Here is a 27,247-nt window from a genome sequence, read left to right as displayed (position 1 = left end):
GGGTGCGGGGCCGCGGTGTGCGGTGCTGCGCTGTGCGGGGCGCCCGGCTCGAGCTCGGGGTCATGGAGGGGCCCGGGGGGGAGGAGCCGGCGGCGGACGACTTAGAGCTGCTTGTGAGGAGTCAGCGCAGGGAGAAGCGGGAGCTGCAGGGTGAGGAGCGGCCGTGGGGTCCGGGCGTGCGCGAGGCGCAGGGGCGCAGTGGGGCAGGGGTGTGTGCGCAGGGCAGGGGTGTGGGTTGCAGTGGGGCAAGGGTGCCTGGGCAGGGGTGTGGGGGTAGAGTGGTGCGGGGTATGTGCGTGGTGGGGCAGGGGTGCGTGTGTGGGGGTGGGGTGCAGTGGGGCAGAGGTGCCGGTGTGGGAGAGCAGTGGGGTGGGGGTGCGTGCGTGGGGGTGCAGTGGGGCAGGGGTCAGGTGGGATGGAAGGTGTATACAGGGTGTGGGGGTTGCAGAGGGGTGTGCAGGGTGTTGGGTTGGGGTTGCAGAAGGGGGTGGTGGGAGCTGCTGGGAGGGGTAGAGAGGTGTGTGCCGGACATGGAATCAGAGAAGGCAGTTGAGAGGTTATGGTCTGGCCTGGGAAGGGTGGTGAGCACGATGCCTGTGCTGGGACCCAAGTCCAGGGATTCTGAAACCGGGGGTCAGGACCCCTCAGGGGGTTGTGAGGTTATTCAATAGGGGGTCGTGAGCTGTCAACCTCCACCCCAAACCCTGCTTTGCCTCCAGCATTTATAATGGTGTTAAATATATTTAAAAGTTTTTTTAATGTGTAAAGTGGTCGCACTCAGAGGTTTGCTATGTGAAAGGGGTCACTAGTAAAAAAGTTGAGAGCCACTGACCTAGTCTGTGCCACTTTATATAGTGCTGCCAGCTTTCTCTGCAGGTAGTAGTGCAGCATGTAAGTCACACTTAAAAGCCGTTCATGGCAGGGCCGCCCAGAGGGGGGGGGGCAAGAGGGGCAATTTGCCCCGGGCCCCACAGGGGCCCCCACGAGAGTTTTTCGGGGTCCCTGGAGCGGGGTCCTTCACTCGCTCCGGGGGGCCCGGAAAACTCTTGCGGGGCAGGCCCAGGAGCTTCTTCCGCTCCTGGTCTTCGGCGGCGGGGGGTCCTTCCGCTCCGGGGTGGAAGGACCCCTCACTGGCAAATTACTGCTGAAGCGGGACCCGCTGCCGAAGTTCAGCTCGGTCTTTGGCGGTAATTCGGCGGCGGGGGGCCCTTCTGTTCCGGGACCCGCCGCCGAAATGCCCCGAAGACTCGCGGTGGGGGCCCCCCGCCGCCGAATTACTGCCGAAGACCGGACTGCACTTCGGCGGCGGGTCCCGCTTCGGCGGTAATTCGGCGGCGGGGGGCCCCCGCCGCGGAACTTTGGGGCACTTCGGCGGTGGGTCCTGAAACGGAAGGGCCCCCCGCCGCCGAAGACCCCAGGAATCCTCTGGGCGGCCCTGGTTCATGGGTGTTGTCTAAATGTTAAGACCTTTCTGGGAAGTAGGAAATAATTCTCTTCTTATAGTCGAAGAAAGGGAAGCAGAGTGGTGAAGTGATTTCCCCACTTAGTGAATCATTTTGAGAGGCAGGGTTAGGGCCCAGGAATTTGTCTCCCAGTCCATATCTCTGTGTAGTTTTTTACTGCATTATGGACAACACTTAACTTGAAATATAAGGTACAAAAACTACCATGGTGCAGTTATGAACAATGAAACTCACAAGGTGAGAATTCCAGAAGTTGAGGTTTATAATGCAGTAGTACACTACAAAATACCATAAATGAACAGGTATTAGTTTACATTTCAATTTCAGAAAGAAAACTTCAGAGATAGGAAAGACCATTTTATTAAAGCTAATGTTAAAAACATTATGTAATGCCTAGGTTGAGAAAAGAGTGTCTGTACATCTGGGTATAGTGCTTAGATCAATGGTTCCCAAACTCTGATCGCGGCTCCCAGTGGCCGCAGTTTGCTGCTCCAGGCCAACTGGCTGATCAGCCGAACCTGTGGACGCGGCAGGTACACAAACTGGCCCAGCCTGCCAGGGGCTTTCCCTGCACTAGTGGCGGAACAAGTTTGGGAACCACTGGCTTAGATTATCCACACATACAAAGTTTGTTTTTAAAAGTCATATGATACATAGAGTACATAATCAGCAATAACCCAAATATAGGTGAATAGATTTAACAATACAGTTTAGATATTAGAATCTGAATAATCAGGTATATCGCTCATGAAAAGTTGTACAGAGATTTGGTTGTGGAAAGCAAAATATATCAGTGAGTGGAGATTGTCCCTCAGTAATTGAGAATTAGGTTGGTTGTCCATTTAGAAAATACAATCCCTGAGAGAAGTATTTTACTTTCCTGACTGCGCTTCTCATCAGCACTCTAGCTCATCACTCCTGGTATTGACGATATCCGGTGATGTGTTCTATGTAGATGTTCCTCAACCACCTGATGGCTTCCAACACCATGAGTTACCACATCAGCCGAGTGTAGCGTTAATTGATTCTGCATTCTTTCAGCACTTGCTCGTTACTGGGGTCCCATGCTCCTAGGGCTCCGACGATCAGTGCGTGTAGCTCGAGCATCATGGAAGGCTAGGGTCCTGTTCTCAAACGGCATTGTAACATCCACCATGATGATATTCTTCCGGTCCTCCTTGGTGATGACAATGTTTGGTCGCAGTTGGCTGTCAGTTCCGGGGATGGCGGAGTTTAAGGCAACCTTCCCCAGGGTGGCGGGATGACTCTGACCAGGTGATCTTGGATGATGGTGTGTTGTAGCTGCCCAGCTCTCAAATGGGGCTTGCAGCTACACAGGACGTTTGGTAGCATCTCTTTGGTGTAGCCACACTTCCTGCATCGCTTGTCCTGATTCCCGTGGTGGATGGCTCCATTCAGTGGGATGCAGTTGATCCGGGCCCTGTGGATGAACCTCCAGTTGGCAAATCGGGTAAAGCTGCTCCTGGGAGGAAGTGGTTGCTGGCATCCCACTTGCACATCACCTTGAATGCCTTACCCTGGTCCGGCTTCCATTTCAGTTTTTCCACATATTGGCAGCAGATGGCATCCTTCAGGGTCCTCTCCAGCACGGTTCTAGCACTCGGAGTGTGATCTGTATTCTTCACCTGTGGCACCAGGACTCCCAGCTCTTGGCGTTCCTCACACCACGTCCAGTGGTAGCCGATACGCTTCTCCAGTCGTCGCATAGCATTGCGGGCACGAGTCCAGAGCGAAGCTAAGTCTCTCCATCTCTTCCAAATTCACTTTCCAGCAAGCCGCTCAGGTAGGTGGCGACATCTTGGTTGGAGGGGGTCCTGGTGATTCCCTTCTTGACAGCATCCTGCAGAGCACTCTCCGTGATGTTCCTCACCGTGGCATCCGGGCATGGTGGAAGGTGTGAGTGATCACAGCAACGTTGCACAGATCACCCATTTGAGGGATTTAGGACCGCCCTGTCTGTGCGAGATGTACACCAGTTCATTGCTGGCCCTCTGGGGAAGAAATATCCACTTCTTCACCAGCTGCTGGTTGGTGTTGCCTTCCTTGTTCAGCGGTACCTTCATCATGGCAGATCCCCTCAGTATCTCATTTGTCCTGGGAATCAGGAAGGTGTTCAAAGTGTTGATCTTCTGCCACGGTGCCAGTAGGGAGAAGTCGATCCTGGTTACATCTCATAGGATCTCTTCGATGGTATCCTCAGGTGTCTGCTGGATGCGGAAACCTGTCGGTGTGCCGATATGTTGGTATGCCTGCCTGTCCTCGAGGAAGATCATGGGTTCACCCTGGATCTGAAAAGATGTAACCGGACTGAATCCCTTCTACTGCCATCAATATGCAGGGATGCACGCTTCCTGGCATTGAAGCGGAGTCCCATCAAGTTGGCAGCCTGGGTGGTGATGCCAAGCATTTGTTGGAGACTCTTGGGGTTGTCTGCAATCAGACCAGATCATCTGCATAGGCCAGGATATTCGCTCTGTTGTCGTATAGATAAAAAAATGTCTAGACCGCTGGAGATCGCTCGAATGAGTGGCTCCATGGCTAAGTTGAAAACGATGGGGCTCACAATGGGGCTTGCTTCACGCTGCTACAGATAAGAATTTCAGGTGTCTCTCCTTCCATGGAGGGGATGGTCGTGGTGCAGCCTTCATATGGTTCCCGAACCAGTTGGAGAAAAATTTTCAGGCATCCCGAACTCTCGCAGCGTGTCAAAAATGTGTTGGTGGGGCATCGATCCAAAAGCATTAGCCAGGTTGAGCCGTGCTTTGGCACATTGCCTCTGTGCCCTCCTGGCCATGTGGATGGCAGTCTGAAGGACAAAGTTATGTTCGTAGCAGCCTTCGCATGACATGAAGCCTTTCTGGATGAAGCTGATGGCTCCTCCGTTCACTGACTGGTCTGTGATCTTAGCCGTGAGGCAGCTGACATACAGTTTGTACATGGTGGAACAGAGAGAGATGGATCTCCAGTTGTTCGGGTTATCTCGCTCGCCTTTCTTGTAGACGAGCACCATCATAGACTTCTTCCAGGAGCTGGGAGTATGGCGGAACTGTTTGCATTTGTGGAAAATGGCAGTAAGTACCAGGCAACTTGGGGGGGGAGTCTTTTTTTTTTTTTTTTTTTAAGAAGTTGTAGCAAATACCATCTTTTCCTGGGGCTGTGGGGTTTTTTTTGGTCTTTGTAAGTCTGGCCTTGACTTTCCATGATGTGAAGTCTTGTTCCAGGTCCTCTGCATAGTCAACTCTGGGTAGAGGATGAAGGCACTCTGGACGCTGTGTGTCATTTTGAGCTTCACGGTCAAAGCCCTTGAAGTACGAGAATAGTCTCTTGGGCGGGATTGCACAGTAAGATGAGGGCCCGTCGAGGATTTCTCTCTCTCATAGCCTTAGGGCAGTTTGATTGGTAGAGCTTCTGAATCCTGCTGGTGGGTCATAGCGGTGACTGATGTTTCTTCTCCTGGCTTCCCTCATGATGATGTGGTTCTGTCTGGATGCATGAGCTCTATGCGCAGTTGGTGTGTTCTTCTGAGTTCCCTTCCTCCCAGATATGATTTCTGCAGACAGATCTTTAGTGAGTCTGTCTACAAGGAGGTCAGAGTCCTCAAAGGAGGTTCACCTTGCCAACTCCTCCATCTGAGCAGCTTGCCATGGTGTGGTGGCCCTCACCGTAGGCTTCTGTTCTTCTGGCTGCTCAATCTCCGCAGGCCCAGGCTGGAAAACTGCTGTGGGATTAGCCTGTTGCCTTTTTCCCTCCCGGTGTTGAGAACTCTGTTCTGCCAGATCTTCTGGAACGAGGGCAGTGTGTTCCCTTATGGATTTTAGAACAGCACTGGTCTTTTTAGGAAGGACAATTTTAGAGGCAGCAGTAGTGGCCCTTTCAGGGATGTAATCTTGCTTGGGAGTTTCCAGAGCAATGCTAGTCCTTCTGTGGATGAGTTTTGTTGAGGGGAGGGGTGAGATTCTCGTTCCTTTGGGAGAGTAGTATGGAGAGGTTCGGCTGGGCAGGCATCTAGTGAGATGTTTAGGTCCTGCTGGGTGGTTTCTGAGGAGAGGCTGGTCTCACCGATTGGGGGTACCTTCCAGCACAACAGAACAAGGACCAGCATCAGGATCCTGGGCATTGGAGGAGGTGGGAGAAGTTCTCCTTCTAGCATCCTTCTCCTAAGCAGCAGGTGAGATGTTTGTTTGTTCTGGCTGTGATGTCCTGGAAGGCTGTCCTCGAGGTGCAAGATCTCCCTGCAGCAGTATCTCCATGGGTTTTCTTCAAGGAAGCACTGCTTTTCCCATCAATGCTGCTCATCTGCGATGTCCTGCAAGCATTGAGGGTCTTCTTAGAGATAAGAAATACTACACATGTAACAAGTTCAAATTAACATTGTGTTCCAAGCCTCGGTCTCTCTCTTGTAATTAGACCAGAGGTTCCCAATGCGGTGCCTGCGGGCGCCATGGCGCCTGCCAGGGCATTTATGTGCGCCTGTCTAGTGCCCAGCAGGGGAGAGAAGCCGCCGCCCCGCACCTGACTGGGACAGAGAACTCCAGGGCTGCAGGCTAAGGGCGCCGGTGTTCTCGGTCCCTGGCAGGCGCGGGGCCACGGCTTAAGCAGGAGAGAAGCCGCGGCCCCATGCCAGCTGGGTACAGAGAACTCCGGAGCTGTAGGGTGCAGGCGCCAGTGTTCTCAGTCCTAGGCAAGTGCGGGGCCACGGCTTAAGCTGGAGAGGCACCAGTGTTCTCTGTCCCCAGCAGGCGCAGGGCCCACCTAGTGCCCAGCAGGGGAGAGAAGCCGAGGCCCCGCGCCTGCTGGGGACAAAGTACTCAGGGACTGCAGGCTGCAGGCGCTGGTGTTCTCTGTCCTCGTGGCTTTTCTCCGGCTTCTCTCTGCGCTGTCCAGAACTGCAGCCCCCCCCAAAAAAAAGCTCCGATTCTGCCGTCCCAAGAATGAACGGCATGCCGCCCCGTAGCGTGTGCTGCCTCAGGCAAGTGCTTGCTCCACTGGTGCCTGGAGCCGGCCCTGTATGTGAGTATTCTTCCGGTGCACTGATACTGCTGTTTTCTTGTGCTTTGCGATTTATTATTATTTTTTTTTTAACATTTTGCCCCAAAATGAGGGATTCAAATAAAAGACAACATATGTATTATTTCAACGCAGAGTGGGAAGAATCCTATTGTTTTATTGAAAATAAAGGGAAATGTGTTTGCTTATTGTGCGGGCGTGCTGTTGCAGTGCCAGAAAAACATAATGTCGAACGCCATTTCCAAACTAATTACGGTTCTTTTGACATTAGCCATCCACTTTAAATCTGAGTTGAGAGAGGTTTGATTTGAGTTGATTGATTTTCTTCTATCTGCCCAGAAATCTGTTTTCACTAGATAAGTGGTAAAGTCTAAAGGTGCTACTATTGCTTCCTTTAAAATTGCTCGTCTGCTTGCAAAGAAGAAAAAACCCTTTCAAGATGGTGAATTGTTGAAGGAAGCATTTTTGACTGTTGCTTATTACCTGTTTCAAGGATTTCCTAACAAGGGTGAGATTTTGTCGGCAATATAAGACTTGCAGTTATCAGACAACACAGTTACGAGGAGGACACATGCAATTTCAAGTGACATGCAAACTCAGCTAAAGGATGACTTGGAAATATGTGACTGGTTTTCACTGCAATTTGATGAGTCGACAGATATATCGGATATAGCGCAGTTGGCAGTTATGGTGAGGATGGTATTTAGTGACCTCACCATAAAAGAAAAGTTACTAAAAGTATTGCCTGTGAAAGGGCGAACAATGGGTGAGGACATCTATAATTTATTCAAATCATATGCAATATCAATTAGTATGCCACTACACAAGCAGTCTGCAATCACCACTGATGGGCAGCACCAATGGATTCATTGCACTCTGTAAGAATGAATCCTTTCCGAACTTTGTCTTATCATTGCATTATCCACCAAGAAGCTTTGTGCGTCAAAGTTCGTTCTTTTGAACACGTCATGAATGTCATTTATTAAAATAATTAACTCTGTTGGAGTGAAACCTTTGCAACACCGACTTTAAGGCCCTGTTGGAAGATGTTGATGATAAACAATCTGATCTTATCTTGCACACACAAGTACGATGGTTGAGCAAAGGTAAAGTTCTTGTATGTTTTTTAAGCCTAATTGAAGAGATCAAAGAATTTCTGAAGTCCACAAATCAGAACTTCGAGCAGCTAGAAGACTCCAGCTGGTTAATGGACTTGGCTTTTCTTGCCGACATCACTGACAAATTGAACATTTTAAATCTTGAGCTCCAGGGAAAAGACAAACATGTGGCTCAAATGATAGGTTCTGTAAAATCATTCAAAGCAAAACTGATCCTGTGGATGTCACACATGAAGATCAAGTCTCTCTTACATTTCCCAAGTATGAAGAAAATAGTATGTGACAGTGATTTTTAACCCATCACCATTTGTTATCCACATTCAAACACTTCTGGAACAATTTGAGAAAAGATTTCAACAGCTGACCATCATTGAGCCTGTTGCCTTTCTTGTGAAACCTCTATTTGGAAAGTAAAAGGAAACAGAAATGACTACATCAATTGCAAGTCTCATTCAAGTAAGAACAGAAGACGTAGAACTGGAGATTTTGGACCTTCAAAATGATATTCTAAAATCCTGCGCAACAGATGAAAACTTTTGGAATCTGGTTGACCGAAAAAAGTTTCCTGCCTTAAAAAATGTAGCATACAAAATAAAATCTTATTTCGGTTCCACTTATCTATGCGAAGTTCTGTTTTCAGCAACAAACATCATAAAATCAAAATACAGATCTCGGCTTATAGATGCCCATCTTGACAATTGCTTATGAATGGGAATATCATTTTACTCTCCCAACTATGAAAAAGCGGCTGAAGAAATGCAGTGCCAAAAATCACACTGACTTTATTAGAAAAAACACGTGAATTAATGATACCTATTTTCCATTAAGTGCTGATGAGCATGTATGATTAACTTGTTTATCTTTTTTTCATATTTGTTTATTGAAATCCAGATGCAAGTAACAAGACAAAGAATATTTTTAATTAACCATAAGTGGCTATCTATGTTAAAGTAAGAATAATAAATATATTTGGACCAGTAGTTCAACAATGTTTTACTTTTTTAAAATAAATAAGATGAAAAATGTTTATGATATTTATTTTGTAAAAACTCCTTAATTTTTCTTACAGGTATATAAAAAAGCAAATTCACATGGTAAGGTGAAAGAGTAATTGCTGAATAATTTAATACCTTTTACATGTATAATTACCTTTTTAATCTTATGGATTCATATATTATGTAATATTAAATATGATTTTCATATTTAATGTACAAATACAAAATAGGCCTTGAAAAATTGTTGGTGCCCGCCACACTCTTCTGAAAACATGAATGTGCCACTGGCAACAAAATGGTTGGGGACCACTGAATTAGACCATTGCACGCATGTTGATGTAACTGTAGGACTGAGACTCTTAACTGTCTTTATGTCCTGATTTCTCATGCACCCATAACTTCGCAGCTATCATGTTGCACTAACATTAGCTTTTTGTACTTCATTTCTGTTTTTAATTTAAAAAAAAAAAGAGAGAAACTGAGGATGTCTGGTCTTCTATGCTATTTTAGGGTAAAGGGAGTTACAAAAAAAAGTTCTAATGTCCTCTTGCAAACATGCCAATCTTAAAATCTTATCCCCACAAAGCTAGTCAATTTAAAAAGAGTTAAGTATTATAGGGTAGTACATCTGCCAGTGATTTTTACAGTCATCATATTGTGTGAAATACCACCCATACCAAAGAGGAAACTAACACGCTAGCTGACCATACACAAAGTACTGTCAGAGGACCAGAGTCAGTACTTAAAAACAAACAAACCAAAACTGTTCTTTTATAGTAATTTATAGCTATAGCAGGTAGATTAAAACAAATCACAGATGTGATTTTTTTTTTCCTAAGTTGATTTCCATTTAAATATTAATAATAGAGTGGCTCAGATAATAGGAGTTGCATCTAGATTTCAAAACTCCAAGATTTGTTCAAATCAAAATCTCAGCCCCACTCTTTATAGTGCTCTGAATCTATCTGCATCCTTGAAGTATGGGGGTATTGGAATGCAGGGCGAAGACCCCAATCCTGCAAATGTGCACATATTTTAAGTTCTGATTGCATTCAATGGGGCTTCTCAGATGTGTGATGTTGAATGGTCTGTATTTTCAGAATCGGAGCCATAGTTCATTATCTTAAAAATACTGAACTAACTTTCATAAGTCTTGAATATTTATTTTCTTCAATAGAGATTGTAAAACAATCCAAATTCAGAGTTTCTGGTTCCAGGCACTTGAGTTATGCAGACAACTTTCAACAGAGGTTTCGCTAGCTTTTCAAAATAAACAGTTTGCGGAGGCAAAGTATGGAAAAATTTAGCCCCATATAATTTTGAGAATGCTATGGCTGAGTTCCATAGTATTTATAAGATTAACAGGTAGCAAATACTTTAATAATGATGTGGCTGGAATATTTTCTTGCTTCCCCTGGGGTTGATAATTGTATCTTTCAGAAAATATAGCTGTTTTAAAATGTAGTAATCATGCTAGGCAGTCTCATACCAGTATGTCATAAATTAGGTTATGTCAAAATCTTTTATCATATTTATATAGCCCAATTTTAATCACATTTGCACCAATAAATTTAGCATATTTCACTTATTAGAGATAAACCATTGATGATTCTACTGGATGTTCCTACAGCCAAAATTCAAGGTATGAAAAATGCTGTACCTAAGAATGACAAAAAGAGAAGAAAACAGTTGATTGATGATGTTGCCAGACTGGAGGCAGAAATGGAACAGAAGCACAAGGAAGAACTGAAGCAGCTAAAGGAAACTTTACCCGAGCAGAATAAGGTACCAGTCATGTTTAGCCTTATTTGTAAGGTCTTGGGGGCAAATATTAACCTCAATCAGCTTTCATTGAAATTGTGTAACTGTGTGTGTGTGTGTATGTATATGTGTGTATGTATGTATATGTGTATATAACTGAGGATAGAATTATTAAAAGATTTATTCACAGATTAATAGATTTCAGGCCTAAACCCAGTCCCCTCTCTCTCTCACAGGATCATGGTGATGATAAATCTTGTGTGATGTTGAGATATTGAGGGTAATGAGCACTATAGAAAAAAGCATATCAACATACTATTTTTTTGAGAGCTTTAAGAGTAAAATCATATGTCCAATTAAGAGTGTTAGCAGCTCATTCTTGTCTCTGCTTTTTAAAATTTTTTAACTTTTAGCTCCCATAGCATGTCTTCATGCTAAGTATCTAATCCAGTTGTGTGTCAGTTATTGTTGCTTTTTTTGTGAGAGGTTCAGTGGTGTGATTGTTGTATTGTGATTCCTGTCAAGGATTTGTGCCTGAACTCTGAGTATTTCCTATATCGGGGGTGTGCAAACTACTGCCTGGGGGCCACATCTGGCCCTTGAGCTCCAGCCAGGGAGCGGGGTTGAGGGCTTACCCCACTCCATGTATGCTGCGTCTTCATGCGGTTCCTGGAAGCAGCAGCATGTCCCCTCTCCGGCTCCTACGCTGCCCCTGCCCCAAGTGCCATGCCCACAGCTCCTATTGGCTGGGACCTGCGGCCAGTGGGAGCTGTAGGGGTGACACCTGCAGATGGGGCAGCACACAGAGCCGCCTCACTGCATAGGAGCCGGGTGGGGGACATGCCACTGCTTCCAGGAGCTGCTCGAGGTAAGCGCCGCCAGGAGCCTGCATCCCTGACCCTCTCCCATGCCCCAACACCCTGCCCCAGCCCTGATCCCTCTCCGGCCCTCCAGACCCCTCGGTCCCAGTCGGGAGTACACTCCTGCACCCCCAACCCCTCATCCTCAGCCCCATCCCAGAGCCCACTCCCGCACCGTGAACTCCTGGTTTCTGGCCCCATTCCACAGCCCACACCCCCAGCTGGAGCCTACACCCCAGCCCCGAATTTCATGAGTATTTATGGCCCGCCATACAGTTTCTATACCCAGATGTGGCCCTCGGGCCAAAAAGTTTGCCCACCCCGTCCTATATGTTCTATAGCAAAAACATGGAAATTCTGTACACAATATTTTAAAATTCTACAAAATTCTTCATATTTTATCTGTCAAAATAACACACAATAATCATGCCTGTTTCAGTTATTTTGGTAATTTTTTTCAAAATATTCTTACGGACGTACTTGCTGACAGATATAGACGACAAAAAAAGATTCAGGAAATGTTTTTTGACCAAGAGGTTCCTTACTAGGCATATTAATACCGAACTTTGAGTAATAATTCATTTAAACTACAATACAGACACATTTTTTACACCCCTCAGAAGCAGTGCAAATGCTCAGGGTCGTCAGGGATAGTGGAGGAGCTGAGGAAGAGGGAAATAATTGCTGGGAAGAAGCCTGGGAGTGAACCTGGAGGGTTATTGGGTATGGGTGGGTTAAGTTTGGGGAGTGTGTGCGGGATTGTTAGGGATTTCGGGGATCCTCCCCCACACTGACCCCTAGCCCCTCTCATTTATTCAGACAGACAGACACATCTGCCCTTGCACCCCCATGTGTCCCTGCACCCCCACTCCCATTTAGCCCCGGACCCAGTCTGTTCCTACCCACTAGCCCTTCTGAAACTCAGTCTATGACCTCTCATGTGCTCCACTCTGTCCATCCCTCCAATATCCCAAGCTGCCTGACCTGGCCCTGCGGGCAGGGTGCTATGAGGAACTCAGCTTCTTCTCCGCACTATCTGTACCAGGCTGCTCCCACCCGGCAGCGGCTGCCCTCTGTTTTGGTATCACAGCAGTCCTTGGTGGGCAAAAGGTGTAACTGCATGACCTCTCTGGCAGAATGTATTTTCTGCGGAGAAAAAAGATCCGTGTGGGACATGAATTCTGCACATGTGCAGTGGTGCAGAATTCCCCCAGGAGTAATTCTATTGATTTTTCCATTTTATGACCTTTACTTGTGTCTATTTAAACTCTTCCTTTCTGCTATTAAAACAGTTATATTTGCAGTCACATAATCTTTACAACCTGCTGGTATACTTCTTACTTTCAAAAGTAATTATATATTTTGTGAAAAATGTGGACCAGTATGGCAATTTTGCTAAAATTAAACACTTTTGTGCTCTATAAATAATTACATAAGTTTGTGACACTTTATAATCAAGTAGAAAAACAAAGTCCTGCACTAAGGAGCTTACAGTCTCTATGGGTGCTATGATGCTGGTAATTCAAGTGCCAGCTCTGGCCAAGGCTGTAAGTTGTTTGCTAAGAACTGACAAGCTCATAGCTGGAAACCGAACCAGCTCACCTCTGTTAGTTTTGTTCAAAACAAGTATTAGTCTTATAAGAATGTATTTAGTGTTTAGACTCAATGAAATGCTTGTTAGTTGCTGCCTGCGTTAATCTCCCTTGTAATGACCATATTCCATGCTATAAGGAAATATGTAAGTTTTGCTTTATGACTTTGAAAATGTTTGCTCTGAATTTGTGAACCCATGCATGGGAATCCTCCCCCCAACCAGGAGGACTATCAAATTAAGTGGGTCATTGTAAGATAAAAGACTTGTTAATTGCTTCATCCATCCATGGTTAAGAACATGCAGAAGGCCTTATCCCATATTTTGAATGCCAGAAGAGGGAAATAAAAGTAGTGAACACAAAGGCCTTGTCTACGGTACATAGTTTTGTCATCAAAAGCTGCCTTTTGCTGACAAAACGGGAGGTATATGCACTACAAAACTACTTTTGGTGGCAAAACTCTGCTGTTTTTCTGACCAAACAGAACCACCTTAACGAGAGGCATAAAGTTTTTTGTGGCAAAATTAAAATGAAAAAGCATCAGTTGGTTTTGTCAACATAACTGGCTTCCACAAGTATCCCACAATGCCTGCTGTAACTGCTTGGCTCACTGTTCTGATCTCTGCTGCCCTACGGGTATGCACACCTCTGCGCCCTTTCAAAGCTCCGGGAAGTATCTGATTAGATGAGTGTGCTCCTTTTGGCGAACAAAGAGCAAATCATTACTGTGGAATGCTTCTGTTCTGCCCTACACTAGGAACACGGGCAGGGAGTGTGTGTGTGTGTGTGTGTGTGAGTGTGTGGCGGATGGTGACTGCTGTGTTGTGTTGCTTTGACATTCCTCAGCACTGACTGCTCACAGAGCTGCTCAGGATGCTGCTCCCAGCAACTGAGAAGACTGTGGGAGAACTCGGAGGGAATCACAGAACCATAGGCAGCGAGAGCGGGCTGCTTTGGGAGAGACTGCTGTGCCGAGCAGAGCTGGATGCACACTTGCCAACTTTCATGTGGTAAATAAGCACCCTTCAGAAAAATCCAGCTAATCCCATTTCAAAACAAGCCAATCCCTAAGAACCCTAATGTTCTATGTAGCTAGATTTCCCCCAGCATGCAGTCTGGGACTGTGGTGGGCCCCCTTTGCACCCCTGACTCTTTCTCCCCTGCTAGCCCCCCCCCCCTTTGCCCCTGCTTGCTGGGAGCTGATTTTAAAAAAAAAGAAGCTACAAGCCAAAAACTAGCCAACAAGCTAGTTGTATACATGCTTGCTTGCTTTAACCTGTAAATAACTCTCATGTGGTTTCCCCAGCTAATAAATCTTTGGAGCTTATTACAAGATTGGCTACAGGTGTTGTCTTTAGTGTAGGATCTAAGGGCAGTGGTTTTCAACCTTTTTCATTTGTGGATCCTTAAAAAATTTCAAATGGTGGTGTGGACCCCTTTGGAAATCCTAGATGTAATCTGTGGACCTTCAGGTTGAAAACCACTCATCTAGGGTATGAATTGATCTGGTGTAAGTGCCTGGTCTCTTGGGACGGGGTGCAACCTGAATATTTTGTGATTTTTTTTTTTTTTTTTGGTCTAAGTGGCCATTTATCACTAATCTCAGTTTGCCTGGTGGCAAGATAGACTAGAGAGTCTCAGGGGACTGCCTGTGACTCCATGATTAAGACTGTTATAGTGATCCAGGCGTTCACATTTTTTACAGAGCTGGTGAAATCTAATTTATAGAACATATCACCAGTTTGGGGTGCCTGCCCTGTTTTCTGACAGTCTACCCTGAGGTTGGCACTCATGGTTGTGGGCCACTCCAGACAGTGTTACAGATCCAATATTGCAAATCCACTGACCGAAAAAGAACTACTTTCGAATGTAAAGGTCATGTGTATGAGTAAGCTTGTTTATAGATTTTATCACTCTAAATTAGGGAAGTACAACTAGTAGGTAACTATACATATTGCTGTAGTAAATTTTCCTTAGCATTTCCATTCCAGCCTACCTCTTTCAGTCTCTTACAACTTTCTGAAACTTTATATGTTTGGCTGAAATTTTCTAGGCTAAGTATTTTCTGATTGCAGATTTGAAAAGCTTGAGAAAAAAACATATTCAGCTGTTTGAGAGTATGAGAAGAGTGAAAAATTCTTATGATCATTTGTTAAGGAAATAGTCCTTATTAACAAGTGACTGTCTCTGAGAATTCCAGTGAAATTGGTTTTGAGTTGCCAAAGTTATGACCTGATGAAAATATTGATGTCTTGGGTATATCATTTGACAATTGCACAATGAAACCAATGGTATACCTAAGATACATTGATGATATTTCCATCTTCTGAAGAGACAACTTAAACTCCCTCCTAGATTTCCACCACCCATCCATTAAACGCTCTCTGGAACACTTCCACATTAGCATCAACTTCCTGGACACCACAATCAGCTTCAACAATAGAATCATACAAAAAACTATATACAAGAAACCCATGGATCACCACACCTACCTTCATAGATCCAGTAACCATCCTAAACACACCAAGAAATTCTGTTACCTAGAGTCCAGGCACTCTGCTTCCTAAGACTATATTCTGTCGTATCGGTCTGGGATATATAACTTAATATACTCAAAACTGCCTTTACCAAACAAGGACACTCCACCAGAGAAGTGAATCGGATCATGGAATGAGCCAACCAAATACCCCGAAAGAACCAGATTCAATACAGAAGGAAAATCCCCCCCGACCACACTCCACTAGGTGTCTCCTACTACCCCACACTGGCACCCATACGGGATATCAAACAACTACAACCCATACTCAATGGGCACTCCATCCTGAAAGAAATTTCTTCTGGCCTTCAAACCCAACCTCTCCAAGCTCATTATCAGAAGCAAGCTCCCCATAGACCAGGACACATCAACTCAAAGTGTCACCAGACCCTGCCAGAACAACAGATGCAAAACTGGCAGATGTATAGATGTATTTCCATTGCTACAATGATCAGCACCCGACCCCACAGCACACCTTTCAAGATTTATGTATCCTACACATGCCTATTACAACACATGGTGTACCTCAGCCAGTGCACTAAATGCTTCAGTAACAACTATGTGGCTGAAACTAGACGGTCACTATGAACTCTCGGATGAACTCACAGTAAAAAGATAACACAAAAACACCCTGTCACCTGTGGGTGAACACTCTTCACAAAGCGATCACTCAATATCTGACCTATCCGTTCTCCTCCTCAAAGAAAACCTGCGCAACACTTTCAGAAGACAAACCTGGAGTTTAAATTGCTAGACACTAAATAAATATAAGTGGAAAAGTTATTTTTAAGTAGAATTTTGTTTTAATATTTGACAGCAATTGATGACCCTGAAGCAAGTAATAACCCTCCTCATGGCTGGGCTCCGCCTGACAGCCCCAGTACAGGGGTTGGGGCTCACAGCATCCTGGATGCCCCAGCTCAGGGCTCACAGCCCCGCTCCTGGTAGGAGTCAGGACTTGCAACCCTGCATGGCGGTTAGACTCTGGGATCGCAGCCCCACTGCTGGCCAGGGTTGGGGTCTGGGCTTGCAGGCCCATGGGTGGGGTCGGACTTGGGGATCGCAGCCCCGTGCCTGCCCGAAGCTCACAGCCCCGATCCTGGCCAGGGTTGGGGTCAGGGCTTGCAGTGCCTGCTCACAGCCCCGATCCTGGCCAGGGTTGGGGTCAGGGCTCGCAGCCCCATGGGGGGTTGGGGTCAGGGCTCGCTGCCCTGCACCTGCCCACAGCTCACAGCCCTGCTCCTAGCCAGGGTTGGGGTCGGGCTCGCAGCCATGCGTCCCTGTCGGGGTTGGGGCTCGCAGCTCAGGGTTGGGGCTTGCAGCCATGCATCCCTGTTGGGGTTGGTGCTTGCAGCCGTGCATCCCTGTCGGGCTCGCAGCCCACAGCCCGGGGTCGGGGCTCGCAGCCACGTGTCCCCAGTTTGAGAACCAATGGCTTGTTACAACAATCTGTAACCCACTAACCCCCCTTTTTGTTCTGACTTACAGGGGTGTTTACAGGCCACTTCACTTTGAATGGTCCCTTAGAATATACGCTAACTACTTATGCCAAACTGTCTGTTCCATCTTGTAGTTAGCTGTGACCAGACCTGAGGAAGAACTCTGTTTAGCTTGAAAGTTTGTCTCTCACATCAACAGAAGCTGGTCCAATAATACCTCACTCACCTTGTCTCTCTAATATCCTGGGACCAACCTGACTACAACACTGCATACAATACTGAGAAATTTAGCAATTGTGCAGTAAATGAAGTAGGGCTGTAGAGATAAGGTAAAGCCTGCACCTTTTAATAGATACAGGGAATTAACTCAGTTCAGAGGACCTTGCAAAGTGTGTCAAAACATTACAGTTCCATTTGGCCTAATATGTCTTAATGATGAGATTTTATTTAAAAGAGTCTTAAGAGACTGTTGGATCACATGGTTAACATTCAGGAAAGTTGGATGCATAACTTGTAACCCTATTTCCTTGTGACGTTTGACAGATTTAATTATGTTGACTAACTGTCTCAAATTCTAAAGTTTTATGATATTGGATTTTAAGGTGTGCAGATCAGGGAAAGGCTCCATTTATGCCTTAAGACAGAAACTACTGTTGGAGGTTGTCTTTTGTGTAATTTTCACTTTACACATTATGCTATATGGTTCTCAATCAAAGTATTCTTAAGTGAATTGGCTCAACATTCTTGATAGTAAGGAAAAAAAGGTGGGGAGTGAATATGTTAAGTTAATAGGATAAAGTATTGGCTGCCTTCCTACAAATAAAAGTAAGCTAAAATATTTTCTCTTAAAATATTTTAAACGTTGATAATACTGTTCAATATTTAAACTGAAAAGTGTAACCTGGTATTGATTGAAACATATTTAAGAGACATTTTCAAGGATCTGTTGTAATTCTCCATTCTCACTCATATTAACTAAAATGTTAAAAATTTTGTTTCCCTCTAGGTAGATTCTGTGGCTGATAGTATTGCAAGTTTTCAGCTTGAGGAAAGAGAGCAACAGATGCAGCAACCTCGAATATCAAAAGCACAGAAAAGGCGGGTATGATACCAGTTTTAATGTTTTCCGCAAAGAAGTGCGGGCATTTTCACGCCAGCGTATGCTCTACCAAGTCTAACACATCTTTGGTGGTAGAGGTGATTGGGAATTTTCTGACAAAAGTTTCATCAGAAAATGCTAATTCAACAAACCCATCTTGGATTTGACAAACTTTAATTGAACCACAAGTTGGTTTCCTGGCAGGCTGCTGGGGGACCCCACTATTCTAGGGTTTGTGATTTAAGGACATCTCTGTCAGGGACCCCAGTGCATCCAAGGTCAGTGGTTCCAGGGCAGCTATGTCATACCAGGAGTCTGGAAACCCTGTGAACCATCAGGGTACCCAGTCTTACTACCATGGAGCTAGAAGCCTGGAAGCACTGGCTCTAGCCAATCTGGACTCTGGTTGGGTGCAGGGAACAAGGAAGCCCTGAGAGCTTCTACTTGAGCCAGGACTCTCTGAGCTTCTCAGCTTCTGGTTCTGCAGTAGGGAGTCTGGAAGTCCTGGGAAATCCAGCTGATGACTCCTCAGTGAGGTCATGGGAGCTAGTTGGCAAGGGAGTCTAGAAGCCCAGGGTCTCTGGCCCTAGAGCAGTCTGCATGCTGGGGCTGGGAGCCTTGCCAGCTGTTGACTGAAATTAACATAATTCTTGTCAGTTTCAACCTGCCAGAGTCCCAGGGAACATACTCTATTTCAGAAACACCACATTTTGATGTTTCTGAAATGAAATTTTTCAGAATTTCTGCTTTGTGGGAAACTTTTTGAAAAAATTTGTTTTATTCTGATTTGGAATGAAACTAAATATCAAAATTTCCCACAAACCAGAATTTCTGAGTTTCAGCCCACTCTAATTGGTAGGTTATGTGCATGATTTGATGTTAGAAATCTGTAGAGGTGCTATTTAGGTGCTTTAAGTGCTTTTAAACAGCAGTACTTCTGAGCTGACATCTGGATCTCTTTGGGTTGGCATTTCTCTACTCCTTGTTTAATTCGAACTCCTGAACCCACTGGCATGAGTGGGAAAATGTCGCAGCCTCGTTAAAGAAATAAATACTACTTACCATTGTAACTGTAGCTCTTTGAGGATGTCACCTCTGTGCATTCACCCTACCTGGAATTCTTCTGTCATTGGACTCTGGGGTTTAGCAGGAGAAACTTGAGGCACTCAGGCCTGTATGAGCCTCTTATAATCTCATGACATCCTGTGCTGTAAGAGGGAAGTTGCTTGGCAACAGTACATATTGCTTTCCAGAAGGTTCTCAAAGTTGAGTAGTTCTGGGTAAAGGAAGTACCCCACAAGCATGAATATGCAGAGGCAACACTTGGGTAGCCAGTATATTATCTCAGCTGGAATTGGCCAGGACACCTGAAGTTTATCCATATTTTTCACACACACAATATTTTGAGATTTTTAAGGACTGCAGGTATTCAGAGCTTCCATTTTATAATTCCTCCAAAAGATGAATGATTTAGGAGAGTGCTATCTACTAAATTGGCAATGTTTCTTTCTGCACTTTTTCTGAAGGTCTTCCATCAAAGTACTAACTTCTGAGCCCACTTAACTTGAACTCAGATGGTAAAATAAAAATCTTAGAAATACCACAAAATAAAAAAAAAAATCCTCTAGTGAAACAAAGTGAAACAGGCAACGTGTCTTTCAGTGTTTGCTCTACAAAATTCTTATGTTCCTACAATTTGGCTTCATGAACTGATGCTTCACTATATCATGGCTTCAAGATAAACACATAGACCATTATTTTCAAATGTATGCCTAAAGTTAGGCACCTAAATAAACAAGAGATTAGCTGTCTTTGGATTTAGATACCAGTACTTAACTTTAGGCACTAACTTGGAAAATGTTAGTCTAACTTGCTAATTCTACTATACAAAGTTTATTCTTTCCTAAAGGGTGAATTTCAGTATATTTATTAGCTGTAAAGATATTGACCGTCCTTCGGTGGCACAATGGTAATGCACAGACCTAAATCTGAGCAACAAAATTCTGAATTTCATAGATCTGAGCAGCAAACCAAGAATTGCACAGACACTTGGAACCTCTTGTCAGATTGAACATTGTTTTTCCAATAACTTTCATATGAAATTGACATCCTCTTGTAGCATTCTTTATTGTGCTTTCCATCCAAGGAGAAGAAAGCTGCATTGGAGAAGGAAAGAGAAGAAAGGATAGCTGAAGCTGAGATAGAAAATTTAACAGGAGCCAGACATCTTGAAAGTCAAAAGCTTGCTCAGATATTGACAGCAAGGCAGTTGGAGATTAAACAGATTCCATCAGATGGCCACTGCATGTACCGAGCTATTGAAGACCAGCTCAAGAATCACCAAAACTCCTGGACTGTTGCAACCCTGAGAAGTCAAACTGCAGAGTATATGCAAAGTCATGTTGATGATTTCCTGCCGTTTCTAACAAATCCCAACACAGGAGACATGTATAGCCGAGGTAAGAATTTTATAGTTTAATAAATTATTCTTAAAAAGTGTCTTTTTACAAATGTTCCCAGTAGTTCTGGCCCTTATCAGTATTACAGTTGTAGCTGACTTGTGACCAGTTATAGCATGGTTGCCCCCCATGACACTGGATGTCATGCAGAGTAGACAGGATCGTAATCTCCTCTGTAACTGAGCAAATGTCTTGAAGATACTTTTCCTGCATGTAGACAAACAACTTCAGCCTGGTTATGTAACACAGTTAATCTCATCTATGAAACAAAATGGAACCGTGTTAAATCTTGACCAGGTAACAATGGTGTGGTAATCATGTTCCGTGAGTGAGCTGAAATTGTAATGTAGATAGGACCTCTAACATAAGGATAATCTTGTTTTACAGTTGAAATCCTGCAGGGATCAGTGTTACTATTCTCTTTGCTGAATCTCGTTGTGGAAAAAAATATGCCTTTGATTAAGCTGTCCTATCCTAGAATCACAGGGTTGGAAGGGACCTCAGGAGGTCATCTAGTCTATCCCTCTGCTCAAAGCAGGACCAATCCCCAAATGGCTCCCTTAAGGATTGAACGTGCAACCTTATGGTTAGCAGGCCAATGCTCAAACCACTGAGCTATCCCTCCCCCTAAAATTTTGGAAGGGACCTTGAAAGGTCATTGAGTCCAGTCCCCTGCCTTCAGTAGCAGGACCAAGTACTGTCTCTGACAGGTGGTGGTTCCCCCCCATCCCTAAATGCCCCCCTCAAGGATTGAACTCTCAACCCTGGGTTTAGCAGGCCAATGCTCAAACCACGAAGACTTTTTGGCATGAAATAATGGAACATTTTAATTGGAGAATGGCTTTCAAGTCGTCTATGCCTCAGTAGCAAAATAGCTCTCTTTAAAGATGCTCAGTGGTACTGTTGATATCCTGTATCTAGAATAGGCATTTAGCAGAAGGGAGCTTTTAAGCATGTTTCAATAGCCTAGAAAATCATTCTTCAAAAGAATTTTCAATAAAAGCTTAAACTTCCATGGAACCATGATATAGAAAAGTGTGGTATGTTTTGCTGTTCCTGTTAACATGGCAGTTAGAAAGTCCGGAGTCAAGTGTTGTTCACATAGTTACCACGTGCCGTAGAGCTGAGTATTAGTATTAGTACAGTATTGTGAAAGTTATCTAGTCTGCATGTTCGCCTCTTGTGATGCTAGCATCCTCATATTCCCTGCCTCTTCATATTAGCTCCCTGAGAGAGACAATGTTATAGGTACTGCTGCAGTGTTGTTAGCAGCACGGTAGCACTTCTGGCCGGCTCTATCTTGTCTTAGGCTAAACTTCCTTTCTTAAATTTAAATTACCTTTCTATTTTATTGGTAGGTTTATTTTGTGTGTATCAAAATAGATAAACCTTCAGTTTGCCTCATAATTTTTTAACCATGATAGCCTTTTTGAAATCCAAACTGATTTTCTTTAATTGTTGAGAAGGGTGGTTTCTCCACGAAAATGCTTTTTGTCTTGCAGTGTATAATTTTGTTCAGTTTATTCTTCACCCAGAACATATTTAATAGTGTTTTTTATGAAGAGGTCAGCTAATTTTATTCTTTTAATTCCTTTCATTTATAAGAGCACAGATCTTACTTGCAACCCCCAATCTTACTTGCCTTAAAACTGTCTTCTGGAGACATGCATAGAAGGGAATGTTCTCTGGATTCTAAATATTGTAGTTTACTGAGAAATAAACAACCCAGTCAGTTTGGAGAAAAACATAGTAGAACTGCAGCTAGTTACAGGACCTGAAAATTTATCTAACATCTATCTTGCACAAGAGCCAAGCCTAGTAATTAGATAGAAAGATACTTCCACTGCATGCTGTCCCCCAAAGCTATGACTCCTTGCAGTTTAAAGCTATTGTGTACCACTTATTGGGTACGGTATGTAATAAGATTATAGTGTCCATAAAATTTATTCGGGAAATGCTTAAAATATAACTTGCTGTTTCCTGTATTTTTACTACACTATCTTTCCTATCTTTGGTCTCCTTTTTCCTCTTTTCTTTTCAACAAGAGAACATATTATACTTCTTCCTTCGTTGTAGATGTTTGTTTCCTATTTGTTTTTCTCTTTCCGTGCACTTCAATATTTTTATTCCCCTACATTATGTTCTACTTTTACAAGCCAACATTTATGTTTAATTTATCTCCTCAATATCTTTCCGACCCACATCCAGGAAAGAGATTTACTGAGAGGTTTTCTCTTTTTCTTTTTTCCTCTGCAGGGGAGTTTGAAAAGTACTGTGATGATATAGTCAACACAGCTGCCTGGGGTGGTCAGCTGGAAGTAAGTATGGTACTGTTTATTTTTGTTGATGAAACTCTGAATTGGTTGAAAATTAATGGATTTTTAGATACAGATTCTTAGAAATGCCCCTTCTCCACTTCAAAGAAGGGGCTTTTCTGTAATAGAAAAATTTCTGGAGGCTTAATCAAGCACGGTTGTAAAGAAATATAACAACAATACCTACTCTTGTATAGCGTGTTTCATCAATATATCTCAAAGCACTTTACAAAGAAAGTAAGTAGGTATCATTATTCCCATTTTTAACCTCTTGACAAACTTTACATTGTGGACAAATATTTTCTCAGACCGTTACCAGTTTTGTCAGTGTCTGTATTGCTTATAGCAGCTTAAGTCTTTAAAACTTGTAGAACAGGTGTTTCTAATGTGATGGTTGACAACATGGAGGGAAAGAATAAAAAATAAGAGACAGAAAGTTGGTTTTATTTTCTTTGTTTAAACAGGGTCAACATACTTTGCAGCACAGCAAGCTATCGTACAGCAAAGTGTAATTAGAGAGTGAGATTTATAATTAAAACTGAAATAAAAAACTTTTTAGCACTTACACTCTGTTTTTGCATTTCATTCCGTTTCAGCATTGAAAATAGACTAGTTGCTCTCTCGAGTTCTTGTGAACTACCACTGTGCTGCATTGCTTTTATCAACAAAGCAAGAGATGGTTCATAGAAACTTTTCATAGGAATTTTAAAAACTAACCTCAGGAAGATTTTGTAAAATCTCACTTCTAAAAAAAACCCCTAAATTTCAGGCCTAAACTGACTTAATGGTATTTGTGTTAGAATTAAGTATTTTTCATGGTATTTAATTATACTTCTCAGCATATTGTTTTCCTGTCTTAAAGCTAAGGGCTCTATCACACATTTTGCAAAAAACAATTGAAGTAGTGCAAATGGATTCTCCTCCCATTATTGTTGGTGAAGAATATTCAAGCAAACCATTAATACTAGTGTAAGTAGATATTTTTATTCCTATTTTTTAATCATGTTTTTCCCACAGGAGAGTATTTAAGGACTGATAGTAAGTGATTGCAATACTTTATCTAGCTTGTCTGCCTAGAGAATGTTACAGAACAAGTTGGCTTGAAAATGCAAAATAGCCATCAATAAATCAGGTTAGGAAACAAAAGAAGCTCATTCTCAGTGTTCACTCTAATTTTTTACATCCATGTGCAAAATGAATTTTGTTATGTGTACCAATATGGAAGTAATGTGTGACACATGACCTTCATATTGGTGTACATAAAATTCATGTGGGGGTGGGGCCAAAGGGTTCGGAGTGTGGGAGGGGGTTCAGGGCTGGGGCAGAGGGTTGGGGTGTGGGAGGTGCGGGCTCTGGGATGGGGCTGGGGATGACCGATTGGGGTGCAGGCTGCCCCGGGGATGCAGTGGGGAGAGAGGTCTCTCCACCCCCCCCGTCCTCTCTCGCCGCGGCAGCTCTGGCGGGCCTGGGCTGGGCTGAGCCAAGGAAGGGGCTCCTCTCCCCTGGCTGCAGCAAGTCCGGGGCAGGTCCATGCTGGGGCTGGCGGAGAGGGGCGCCTCTTCCCCCAGCCGTGGCAGGTCCATGCTGGGGTAGGTGGGGAAGGGCTTGGCTCCTCTCCCCGCCGCAGCCCTGAGCCCCTGTGTAGGGCTTAGTAGGCGGCTGTGTAGCTTAGAGGGAACTTAGACATCCGTTACTTTTCTGTCAGTTGACTGATTCGTTAGCAGCCTTCAGTTATTCAACAAAAGCTATTTTATTCACAATTATAAATGGATTTAACGTATTATTTTATATAAAAGTTCCATTAATGATGTGTAGGTTTTATCATTATTAGCAAAACTAAAGAAACACTCCTTTCTCATGAAAACACGCAGTCAAACTTCTATGGTTTCCAGGATAATACATTTTTCATGCTGTCTTGAACTTTAATTGAATGTCTTTAAACTATCTGAGAGTAGAAAGTAGGTATATTTATACATATGTATATTATATGTTTTAGTTAAATATAAATTTTTTTAAATTACTTTTTTGTTTTATTTTTAGGTATATGAGACACGCATATGGATTAGGAGAGCATTATAATTCCGTAAAACTGCTAACAGACACTGCTACAGAAAATGGTAGCTAGTATACAAGTCATACGTCCACATGGATAATGGATGCCGCTTGACACTTTGGGCTCTTCATCTGTGGATGGTTCCCAAGAAAACTGGAAAACAAAAGTAACAAGAAGGAACTTTTAAGAAAGACACAAGATTTGGCTACATATCAGAAGTAGCAGTTTAAAACAGTACCTAGACTGCTGATTTAGATCATGTTTTAGAAAATATTCTCTAAAATGCTGGCTGTGTAAGCCATTGTAACTTGCATAGTTTGAGTATTTTGGTTTACGTAACACACTCTGCCACAGTGAAAAGATCAATAGTATATGTTTCAGGTAGCCTGTGTTGGGTTTTCTTCTGTGCATTTCTACTGAAGAGTTGATGTGACTTGCAGGCTCTTATTAGGCCTTTTCAAGTAGATTATATAGTGATCATGAAGATTTTATTAAGGCATTTAAATGACTGTTGAATAATATTCTGGACTGGAGTGACCGTCAAGATACTGCATAGCTAAAACATACTTAAACAATAGTAAGGATCCTCCTAATACTTTAGTTACATAAGAGCCAGAGGCAAAGCCAGTGATGCTGAATATACCCTTATCTGACTCAAAAGGTCGCAAACCTAACTTCTGCTTTTATGGATTCTCCTCTTAATTTTTTTAATCAGGTTTTGAAAACTTTCTTGTCTTCTGCTGCTGGCATTTCTGCTTATGGCCATAAATGACAGAACATGGATGAGAATTGATAACGGCATTGCTGGTCCACATAGTCCCACCTGTAGAACAGAGGACATTCAACTTTTCGTTCTTTTATAATTTATTTTTCTTTACAATAGTTGGCATTTCAGATGAAGACTTAGTGAACTAGTCCAAACACAGTTTATAGTGCTGCCATTCCATCAGATCTGCAGTTTGGAATGCAGTTTACAATACTCAGGTGTGGTCTGTACTTAAATTTTAAGTACAATGTACCTACGGTGCTCAGCAGTGTGAAAAATCCACACTCCTGAGCACCGTAGCCTTCCTGACCTAATCCCTGCTGTACATGCAGCTAAATCGCTGGAAGAATGCTTCCGTCAACCTACTTACTATTGTTCGGGGAGATGTTTTTTCCTACAGCAATGGAAAAAACCCTGTCGTTGTAGGTTATGTCTATGTTATGGGGTTATACCGGCAAAACTTCGGCACTGTAGTTACGCCAATATAGTCCCTGTAGTATAGACACTGCCTTATACAGCCACTTGTAGACAGTTTTAAAAATTGTCATCACTTAATTCTTATAAGTAACTTTAAAGATGACCTGCAAAGAAATTTGGATTTGTGTTGTCTGCTTTGCTTCTTTATGACATACAGAGAAGGCTTGAAACATATAAGGAAAGCCTGCCAATACCAGGAAATTAATTTTTTTATATAGACTGTTTAAAACTTTTTTACACTTTTTTTTTTTAACTACCTGAATAAACAATTTGGGAGAAAAGCAGTTTTTAAAGATGCAACAGTGCTGCCCCTCAGCTGAGGGCTGAAACAGTTTATAGTCCACATCCAAAACATATGAGTCGTACAGTAAAATCAGAAAACAAATTGACATTCCTGGTACTTCTTCATGCCTTACTTTTTTATGATATATATAAAGAAGACAGAAAACCAGCTATTTTTCTTCTGTAGGTCATTTAATGAAAGCACTTTGTGGTCTTGCTGAAAGAGATGCAAATGAGGACTTTACAGATGCCATATTTACTTGTTTTATAGGTAGTCTTCCCACATAAAGAATGTTTGATTATGAATTTCACAGCATGGAGCCTGCCAGGCAAAACAAGTATTAACCAAATATAACATTGTTTGGTATTTATTGTAACAACTGGATGAACCCAATTGATGTCTTGATCACAGGAGTCAGACTTTTATGCCTGTTACCAGAAATGGATTAATTAGTGAGAGAGAATTTATATAGAAATCTTCTTTAATGCCATAAAGATTTTCACCATAATCCAATAATATACTGTTTTTAGTGTTACCCAAAATTGATGTATTGGGCAGTGTACATGCTGATTTATGTAGCTGAATGGTGAATAATTGTCAGTTAATTGAGGTTTGATCAGAATTTATTCCTGGGTCACTAATTGAAAGGGGGAAAAGATGATATTGGAATTCTGGAATATGTCTGTATCCAACAATTTGTCCAATTTAAGATGTTTTCAACTTGTACAAAGCAAAAGAATATTTAATTATACTGAGCAAAGGACCTTTGGTCATGCTGTATGGGCCTTGCTTCCCCCCCCCCCCAAAGTATGGAAACTTCCATTGCTTTAACCTGCTTGAATTAAGACGTTAGAAACTGATTTGTATTTATTGAATTGGATAAGATTTCCACTTATCAGTTTGTCCTGAAATAGATTATCTATCGCAGAATTTCTCTGCAGTACTTCCTGTTCCCTCTGAAACTAGTGAACTTAATGATTTTCACTTTTGTCATGATCCTACA

At 43.2% G+C, this 27,247-nt stretch overlaps 1 protein-coding gene across 1 annotated transcript; it reads left to right on the top strand.

The window, feature by feature from the left end:
* On the top strand, positions 1–25,127 carry OTUD6B (OTU deubiquitinase 6B). The gene is made up of 7 exons (XM_045007934.1): positions 1–150; positions 10,235–10,389; positions 17,799–17,894; positions 20,038–20,350; positions 22,607–22,668; positions 23,528–23,634; positions 24,706–25,127. Exons 1-7 carry the CDS (start codon positions 63–65, stop codon positions 24,788–24,790), a joined length of 906 nt encoding a protein of 301 aa, XP_044863869.1. The 5' UTR covers positions 1–62; the 3' UTR covers positions 24,791–25,127.
* The last annotated feature ends 2,120 nt before the right edge of the window (positions 25,128–27,247 follow it).

Source organism: Mauremys mutica, chromosome 2 (assembly GCF_020497125.1).
Source record: "Mauremys mutica isolate MM-2020 ecotype Southern chromosome 2, ASM2049712v1, whole genome shotgun sequence".
Taxonomy (NCBI): domain Eukaryota; kingdom Metazoa; phylum Chordata; order Testudines; family Geoemydidae; genus Mauremys; species Mauremys mutica.
Note: the sequence above shows the minus strand (reverse complement) of the source record. Positions and strands in the feature narration are given on the sequence as shown.